General features: G+C 40.4%; 3 protein-coding genes across 3 annotated transcripts; 1 reads left to right on the top strand and 2 right to left on the bottom strand.

Annotated features, from left to right (window-relative positions):
• Nucleotides 1-5860: 5860 nt before the first annotated feature.
• On the top strand, nt 5861-6848 carry N7516_006885 (SDR family NAD(P)-dependent oxidoreductase; the record flags this gene model as incomplete). Its single annotated transcript, XM_057219605.1, has 3 exons — nt 5861-5933; nt 6006-6236; nt 6271-6848. The coding sequence occupies 3 exons, from the start codon at nt 5861-5863 to the stop codon at nt 6846-6848; spliced, it is 882 nt and encodes a 293-aa protein (XP_057073696.1).
• A 199-nt stretch (nt 6849-7047) lies between these two features.
• On the bottom strand, nt 7048-8156 carry N7516_006884 (isopenicillin N synthase family dioxygenase; the record flags this gene model as incomplete). The annotated part of the gene is made up of 2 exons (XM_057219604.1): nt 7048-8034; nt 8088-8156. 2 exons carry the CDS (start codon nt 8154-8156, stop codon nt 7048-7050), a joined length of 1056 nt encoding a protein of 351 aa, XP_057073695.1.
• A 457-nt stretch (nt 8157-8613) lies between these two features.
• Nucleotides 8614-9828, bottom strand: N7516_006883 (uncharacterized protein; the record flags this gene model as incomplete). The annotated part of the gene is made up of 1 exon (XM_057219603.1): nt 8614-9828. One exon carries the CDS (start codon nt 9826-9828, stop codon nt 8614-8616), a length of 1215 nt encoding a protein of 404 aa, XP_057073694.1.
• Nucleotides 9829-9898: the final 70 nt, after the last annotated feature.

Raw genomic sequence — 9898 nt, 5'->3', positions numbered from 1 at the left:
ATACTAGCTATACGCCGACTCCTCGGCTATACGTAAATAAGGGTAGTAACTAGCCTTATTTATAAGTTTCTCGTACTTAGTAGCGGTAGTAGGAACGGGTAATAAAGGAATTACTAACAAACTACGGTCGGATATTTACTAGGAATAAGTATCTCTAGTAGCCTAGGAATAGATTAGAATAAAATCCCGAAGATATAAAAGAAAATACTTTACTTAAGATATACGAGTACTAGGGAGAGAGTAGGTATAACGGTAAGACTTTATAAAACTATCGAAGCTTACGATAAGATACCGAACGTACGCTATAACGCTAACGACTAGCTTATAAGGTAGCCGTAATATAATCGCGGTACCTTAGTCGTTAATATTAGGCTTAGCGTCTTCGCTAAAGCTATTATTAGAGTTCGTCTAAAAGTCCCGAACCTATAATAAATATACCGAAAGTTTATAGCGGTTCTCCTCGATATCCTTAGGGACCTAAGCGAGGTTAGTACGATTTAGTACCGAATCTTTACTAGAGTAGTCTAGAATACTTATTATCTCGTAAGGCTTATATAACCTATTATAGTATTAATAATTCTTTCTATTATACGTCTTAGCGAAGTAGCGGATAATAAAGGGTCGAAGAGATACTAAATTAGTATCTATCTACTCGCGTATAGAAACGCGTAGGTATATTATATACTAGGTATACTAGCGTAAAATTAGAGAGCGTAGTTTATATAGCGAATAACGAATAGGAGGTATAGTTACGATTAACCTATAAAACGATAATAAAGAAGTAGTAAAATATAAATCTAAAGGAGTAAGAAGATAGAAAGTTATAAAAGGAAAATAAATTAAAAGTTATTAACGCGACGAGGTCTAGATCGGATTCTATATAAAATAGGAAACTACGGATTAAATCTAGGAATATAAGTTATACCTTCTATTTCTATCTATTACCTACTAAAAGCTAAAAGCTAAAATCTAAAATAACACTAATATATAACCTTCCCGCCTATAATTCGAAAAGCGGAATAAGAAAAGAATCCGCTAGATCCTCTACTAAGTCTCTTAGAATAACGCCCGGTACTATAGGATTAAAGTATCCGATATATATATTTTAGATTACTACTAAAAGGTTATACTTATCCTAGGTCTAAACGATAAAACTATTATCTCCTATCTAAAAACGCTACCCCGTTTTAGTATAGAACCGTTTCTACTACTCTTCCGTCGAAGAAATAAGGGGGTATAGGATAAGGTTTAGATATATTATATAGCGACTAGCGAGATAGCTACGATACTAAAATAGGTCGTTAGCGAATTACTATTAGGATATATAATTTCCGAGAACCTACCTCGGTCTTTATAGAATCCTTCCGGTCTTTATCCGAAAACCTATAATCGGACTTATACGCTTTATAGGTAGTATCAAAGTCTTTTACTAAATTAATAACCCCCTTACCTATCTCCTAGAGATATACTATATCTTATATATAATATCTATTTATAGATAACTAGTACTAGGCTATCTACTCTAGAATCGCGATTAATTTAACGCGATCTCCTTATATTCCCTCTAACGGAGGTTTATATATCGACTTCTATTAATTATATTGCTAGTATTTTTTAGAGTTAGCCTTATATAAGAAATACTAGATAGAAAACGGAACTACGCTTATTCCGGGGGTAAAACGAATAATTATTAAGCGAAGATAGCTTATATACCACGTATTTTTTAAATAGATTCAATTTCTATAAATAGCGGGTATAGTAAAATCGATACTAAATATCGAGGATAATTAGGAAATTAGGGTTCTCTACTATAAATATATCTATAGCTATATAGCCTTAATACTATAAAGATATAGTAAAATTAGATAAAGATTCGGAACTATTCTAATTATAGCTTCTTTATTATAGAGTACTACCGATATCTCCCCGATGCTTTATAGCTATAATCTATTTTCGGATATAGATATCCTCGTAGGAGAAGGGGGAATAATTGTAAAGGATAAAGGTCCTTTTAAAGGTGAAATAGGAACTTAGGCGATATATATATTTATAGAAGTTTTGATACGTATATGAATCGTGCGGGGTTCGTCACCCGATCGGCGCCGAGCCTTAGCACGTATATTTCCTTTTAATCTTAGGTCCCCCGGGACCCCCTGAATTCTGGCAAGAATTAGTCTTAGCACACACAGCCCAATATACCTTTGTTCCTCCTCCCAAGCCAACGTATCTTACCCGGTTGACAGGCCTTACACCTGAAACAGTATATTCTTACAAATCTCGACGTACGGGCTAGATAGGGGACGCGGTTTATAGGGTATTAACGTCGCGGCTAGTACGTCTCTTTTATATGTATAGCGCTATAAAGTATTAGATAATAGCGTATTATATAGATAAGATATTATATAGATACCTAATTACGCCGAGTACGATAATTAAGATAGGTTTGAAGGGACTTAGTACCGGCCGGGGGATCCTAGGATACGTCAAATTTACCCGTAGGCTTAGTATAACCGTATTTACTATAAGTAATAAGATCTATTATAGCGCGAGGATATCTATAGATATATAGAAATAGAGCTCTAGCGAGAGGTAGAGGTAAGTTAGTATATAAGGTAGAGAGTTAGTATTAGACGACGCGGTATAGGACCGTATTATAAATAAAAATAGGGCCTAGCTAAACCCGGGTTATATACGGGCCGGATAACGATAATAGCTTTCTATATAATACTTACGTAATCGCCGCCTAATCCGGCGTAGATCGGTATATATCACGTGATTATATAGGTCACGTGCTTTATTAGGCACTAAGGTATCTATATCTCAAAGTCGAATCACGTGACTAACCCTACCCTGATCACATAAGGAGTCAATTTTCCAGCCAATCAGAGGCCAGGATCTCAGAATTCGCAAGGCGGGTTTTTTGGCATAGTATTCTTGACTATATTGCCTATATTATTTGCTTCGCTTACGCTTAGCAAAATAATACGTATATAATACGACTATATATTCGGCTCTAGGTATATCCCTAAGCGAAGCCTTTATAGGAATCCGATCTAAATTCTAATTAAGCGTTAAAGACGACGATAGAGAGGTTTATAAAGATACGAAAGAACGTATAAAGAAGCTTATAGAACGGCGAGAAGAGCTTAGGAAGAGGTTATAAAAAATAAAAGATACTATAAAAAGAGCTACGGATAAGAATTATATAGAGAAAATCTTTATAGTAACCGACTAGGTACTACTTCGAAATAAGTATATTAATTTAGGACGCCTCTTTAAAAAACTAGATAATCGTTATAAAGAACCCTTCTAAATAGTTTATAAAGTAGGATAATAAGTATACTAATTAATATTAACCCTTTTATACCGGAAAATCTATACTATATAGTATATCTCTATATTAGAACCCTATAAAGATAAACTAATTTGTAGCGAGCGGCTAGATCTTATCGAAGTTAATAGAGAATCTAAGTTTAAAATCGATTATATTCTATAGGTTAAAAAGAGGAGTAGAGGCTTTTAATATCTAGTACGTTAGAAAGGCTATAGAGATAGCGAGAATATCTAAGAACTAGGTAGTATATTAGACGATATAATTATAATAGATTAATTCTAAAAATCTAATTTACCGAAGACGACTTAGAAGAAGTTATAGAAGTCTTAATAGGATTTAAAAGAGAGATAGAATAATTCGTAGACCCTTTTAAACTATCCTAAGTATTATTTATAAATTATAGCTAGTAGAAATATAAAAATAATAATCTTTATAACGAGGCTCTCGTTATAATTAGCCTATAATAAACCTACTAAGCTAATATTATTAGAGGAGATAACTTATAGCTTTATAGTTAATAAAATAGGCGTTACCCTAAAGATTAGTAAGGAGTACGAATCCTTAGATAGACTAATAAAGGATATATCGCCTTTATAAAGAATAAAGAGATATAGGAGTAAAAGTCTTTATAAAAAGCTTCTTATATTATAAGAATAATAATAGTTTTTATAAAAACCTATAAGTAAATACTTTATAGAAGGCCTAAGAAAAATAACCTAGATATTAGAAAATATAAGAACGTATATAAAAGCCTTATAGGTCCTATCTAAATATCTATAAAACGCTATATAAACCTATCTAATACTCTATTAAATTATTCTCCCTATACTTCGAATATTATTAATAATAAAGATAGAGGAGCCGGAGGGGGCGGCGGTATAATAAATAGTACGATAGGGGGTATTATAGATACTACTATAGGCGGTAATAGAGGTACGACTATTAATACGATTAATAATATAACCGGTAGTACGACCGATAAAGTAACTAGTAATACTACTAGCGGTACTAGCGGTACTAAAATAGCTCGTATAATAAATACTAGAGTAGTTCCCTAGTTAATCTAAGAATAGAGAGTATTACGAGTACTAATAAAAGTTCTATAAGTAGCGTTCCGAGCCGGGATATTCGGTACTAGAATAATAACGTTCGCTATAGTATTAAGATAAGGATCGACCTAGATAACGTTAGGAGAGGATATATAGGGGGAAAAAACGTATTTACTATAATATAAGCCTACTGATTAACCTAGTAATAATTATATTTATTACCGGCTAGGGAATTAATATAACCTATAGGAACCTTTATAATCGAATTAACGTAGCGTATATACTATACCTCCGCGGGAGTCGTAGGTACGGGATTAAAAACCTAGTTCGTAGTCCTATTATTTAAAGCTATATTATAAAAGACGAGTATAAGGATATACTCCTTCGAAAAAGGGGGGTAAAAATAGCGTTTAAATAAACCTATAGTTATAAAGAACTTCGTAGTCGACGAAAAACCTTATACTTAGTACGCTAAATAAAGGATAAAAAACCTCGCTACCGCTATAGAAACCCGGCTAGGAAGCCTCGGAATATCCTATTTAATAAAGAAGAACCGCGCCGGATAAAGGAGATAGGTTTATAGAGGGAACCTAGAAGCACGCCGAGGTCGACGAGTATAAAGGAAGGAGGTAATGTCACGTCCTACACTATATAAAGTAAGGTATAGAACCCGCCTAGACCCGAGATAGCACCTTTAAGGTAGACCTTCGGAGGTCTTCGGGACCTACGTAGATATATTAATGGCCTACGAGATATATGGGTCTAATGCATATGATCTCGCTTAGGCTGCGTATATTGCATAACTAGTGGATTTGGAACTATGGACAAAGGTTCATAGTTCAGTTTGAATATATACGTAGTACTAGTTGCAATTGCTTCGCAGTAGTAATTCGTATTGTATATGCCCTTGGCACTCTGATCATACCCTTCATAAGACCCTTCATAGTGGGTCTTCACAGTTGTGAATAGGAAGCGTACATAGGCATGAATACCCTACTCAAAGGCGAGAAGTATGGATCTTCCAGAAATATATGCAATAGTACTGACAATTTCAATATTCAGTTTAACTGTCTGCAAAAACCATGTATTGCAGAAGGCACATTGGTCAAAGGCTGAAATAAATGGAAAGTCGGCATCGGTCCGATATAATGTTACGGCAGTCCAAATCGGTCAAATTGACAATGGGCACGCAGAAACTTAGTAATCACCGCTAATACCTGAACTGGTACGTATTATATGTATTATAGGTATTGCATGGTACGGAATACAAAAGGGGCCCTCAATATTACGTATTAATAAGCATTGTCAATTTGGCCAAAATCGACTGCCGTACAATCTATTCTCGGCAACATCGCCGATCCAAAGAGGGGAAACTCCACAATGACGATTATCGCAGAGGGATTTATTGATATAGGAAACATCGATTTCAATTGTCTTTCTTTTTATCCACACCTCTTACATTACCAAACGAACAGTCATGGCCCATCTCCAAGCATCAAATCTATTCTCAGTCAAAGACCGAGTGGTCGTGATCACTGGAGGCGGAAGTGGTAAGAACCAAACCATCACATCCCAAAGATACAAACAATGTACATAAAAGCTAATAGGTAAAAAAAAAAAAGGTCTCGGACGTATCATGACCAAAGCCCTGGATGCCAATGAAGTCTCCAAGATCTTCATCCTAGGCCGACGCGAGGACGCCCTCCAAGAAACCGTATCACAAACCATAAACGGCACCGTCATCCCGATCAAATGCGACATCACCTCAAAGGAATCTCTCGAGGCAGCCTACCAAGCCGTCGCAGCCCAAACAACACACGTCGACCTCCTAATTGCCAACAGCGGCATAATGGGTCCGCTCATGAAACCCCCCGCAACCCGCAGCAGACGGCTCCCTCCCGCCTCTATCACAAGTCCGCGACGAACTCTTTAATATCCCCATGGAGGAGTTTAACACCGTATTGAATGTGAATGTTACCGGGTCGTATTACACGGTGTTGGCCTTTTTGCCTCTGCTTGAGGCGGCGAATAAGAGACGTCCTGCGCCACAGGAGGATGTTCTTGCTGCTCCGACTGCACAGGTTATTATCACTAGCTCAATTGCAGGGTTTATTCGCAAAGTACCCTTTAGCTTTGCGTATAATACCTCCAAGGCTGCTACGACGCATCTGATTAAGTTGCTTTCGACTTCGTTTGCTCATTACGGTATTCGGGTCAATGGCCTCTCGCCTGGTCTTTACTACTCGGATATGGCAAACCATATCTTCCAGGCTTCGGGTATTCAGGGTCGGGCTATTTCTGATGGCTCGTTCCCCAAGGAGATGGTTCCTGCTACTCGTGGTGGTAGTGAGGAGGATATTGCGGGTTTGATTGTTTGGCTGGCTAGTAACTCGGGTGGTTATATCAATGGTAATATCTTGGTTACTGATGGTGGCCGAATTTCTGTTTCGCCTGCTGTCTACTGAGGGTTGTTTTGTTCGGGCTAAGTGCCGTTTGGTATACATAGACCGTACAGATTTGAAATTCAATAAAGATAGAAATATGTAGATTGATTCCTTGATTCGCAGAAATGGATGTTCAATCGCTCATGGGTGCAAGGCAAATAAAACGCAGAAAACGAGAGTGATCTTCATCAGGCCAACCCCAAATCCATGGTCCGACTATTTAGTAAGTCGCCGTCAATCGCTGGACTAGGTAATCGCCTGAAGTAATCGCCGAGTATTTCTTCTCCGCTTTCATTTCGCCGCCAAATGTTCCCGGGAGTGCTTCAATAAGTTTATCGCTGTTGGGGTTGCAGAAGTACGCTATGCTGTAACGAGCGGGATACTCCGAAGCGTCGTTCTCAGAGCCCTCGGGCATGGGCGGTTGAATTACCCGATGACGGGTACTCTTGATAGTGTCATTGGACCATCGAGCAAGCAGATCCCCGGCATTGACAACAATGGTATCAGCAATAGGAGTCGCATCAACAAATGTTCCTTTGGGGCTGCGCACTTGAAGCCCACCGTGTCGATCCTGAAAAAGCAGAGTGATTGAGCCATAGTCGCTGTGCTCGCCGGCACGGACTTGGTTAGGGTTATTTTTGAAGACTTCTTTGCTAACAGCAGGATAGTGCAGTAGACGGAGAGTATTGTCGCCGGCATTGACGGAGTCGTCGAAGAAGTGTTCCGGCAAGTTCATCCCCAATGCAATGGCTCGCATGATATGCTTATGTAGGGTCTTTCCCATTTCAAAGAATGACTGCATGGTTTCTTTGAAACGCTTTCCTTCGCCGTCCAGGTGGTCGGGCCAGCGATTAGGCAGGCCTTCAACTCCCTCACGACCAAGTTCCATAGTCTCCTTGATATCAGGTGCGGACGCACGCAGAGTCTCGACTCCAGCTGTCTCCTCGACGGTGGTCAATTTCTCCCGCCCAATAGCGACGTAACCGCGGTTCGACTGTGGGGTTGTCCAGCCCAACGAATCCTTCTCACTCTGGGGACGGGCGAAGAAACGGGCAGATGACGCAAATACTCCAGAAACAATGGATGGTGGAATGCCATGTTCCTTTAGGTAGAGGAAGCCGGATGTTTTGAAGGCTTTTGTTATGGAGAGAGCCACTCTATGCTTATCGGATGGGGTTCCTGTGAAGAATGGGCCGAAGTCGATCAGCTAGAACAGATTCCATTAGTCGTAGCTTGAAATAAAATGAAGACAAAGCATACAGGTATGATCAGATCATCCTTATCTACCGGAGCAGACGCAGCATTGTCTGAGAACCTGTTGGAGGCCATTGCTTGCACAGCCTCTGGTAATTGGTATAGACCGTCAGGATGAAACTGAGACAAGGAAAAAGCCTGTGAAGTGGGTTTCTGTCCGAATGCAAAGGAAAGATCTGAAGAAGAGGGGAAAGTCGGAGAAAGGGAAGATTATGGGTCAGGTGCATACATCAAAAAGATAAGCACATGCAGGCAGATAAGCCATCAGATAAGCGTTGAAGGTGACACCTACATTGGATTGGACTGTATGTATTGACATTTATTCAACTGGCTGCTATCAGACAAATGTTCGTTTGACTACAGTATCTGGACCTGAACTGACAGCGCAGATCAACCACACCTTTCCCCACCCCTGCACAATGACCCTGCATTGTCAGCACGGCATATCAATCCTCGGGCCGTGATATCAAAACCAAGAATAGCGCTGATCCCCCTCATACAACTCTAAAGAGCAAGCAAAGAAGTACTAAAGCTAAATATGCTGCTCACATATGGTTATGAATGGCGATAAGATTCCCCCAAGGAACAACCGGTGCGATTTCACATCTTGCACCACAACAGTCGAACTGGGAAGCCATTTGGCATCTCTATCCTCCACAAGCTTTGACACCTCACAATTCCCATTGCGAGCTTTCAGCTGAGTGGCTATTCCTCTGACAGCGAGAACGGTGGCAGGAGCAACAACCCTGTATGGGTCCTCCATAGACTTCACAAATTCAATGGAGTCCGGAAATGCAGCAGCTAGGAGGTTCCCATCTGCGTCGAGGGACACATTATCGATTGGGTATCCCGTGGAGATTTTGTCAACTTGAATCAGCTGGTCACCAACTAATTTGTGGACAGTCACGATTCCAGACACTGAATGAGCCACATAATAAAGCCCGTTCTCGTGGACGATCCCGTTGGGAAAGGAGAACCCTTTGTTGGCAGCGACATGACAATTCCCTGTGTCAGAGCGACAATAGGTGAGACTTCCTCCGCCAATCAACATGCCCAACTCCGCGAAAGTGCCAACCTTGGCGTTGCGGTCATTGGTGATTACGAACCCCAGACCATCCTTGTCAACGGCCAGGTTGTTAGGCGAGATGATCGCGTCGCTGGCGATAGTTTTGACATACTCAAGTGTCTCTGACGCACTGTCCAACTCAAATATCTCAATTGTGGAATTTGCTCCAACAGCTCGTGGATCAAGGAACTCCCCTGTTGTAGGATCAACTGGGGGTCTATGGTTGATCAACCAGAATCGAAGTCTGCCTTCAATACTGTGCACGTCGAATCCATGCAGATCTAGATCGTCGAGATAGCCACCGAATTTGAGCTTGTGGAGGCCATACTGTCCGTCCGAGCCGGGTTGGTCGATATTCAACACTGCGATATGATCCGTGCGGGATCTCGCGGAGATATTGAGTTTGCTGCCACCGGGACTCCATCCCTTCCTGGAATCTACAGTATTACATGCTGCGTACAGTTTTCGTTCTTGGTCGTCTAGCCACATATCCTCACATCCTTCTAAGAGAGGATGCTGGAGGCGAGTGCAGGTCCATGGGAAATCGTCAATTGATTGGATCTCACGGCCAATACCAATTGTGAGAAAAATGATGTTGTGCACATAGGTTTTGTACAAAATTCCAAGGACGAGCACAATCGCGGCCCATATCCCAGCTCGCAGGCTAAGAACACGAGTCATTGTGATGGTTGTTGGTGCCTGGTCTGTCCGTCAATCTGACAAGTGTACGTGTCTTGGGATTCCCCGGACC

Source organism: Penicillium verrucosum (assembly GCF_028828655.1).
Source record: "Penicillium verrucosum strain IBT 35672 chromosome Unknown utg000002l_segment0_segment0, whole genome shotgun sequence".
In the NCBI taxonomy this organism is placed as follows: Eukaryota; Fungi; Ascomycota; class Eurotiomycetes; order Eurotiales; family Aspergillaceae; genus Penicillium; species Penicillium verrucosum.
This window is presented reverse-complemented; position numbering and strand designations above follow the sequence as displayed.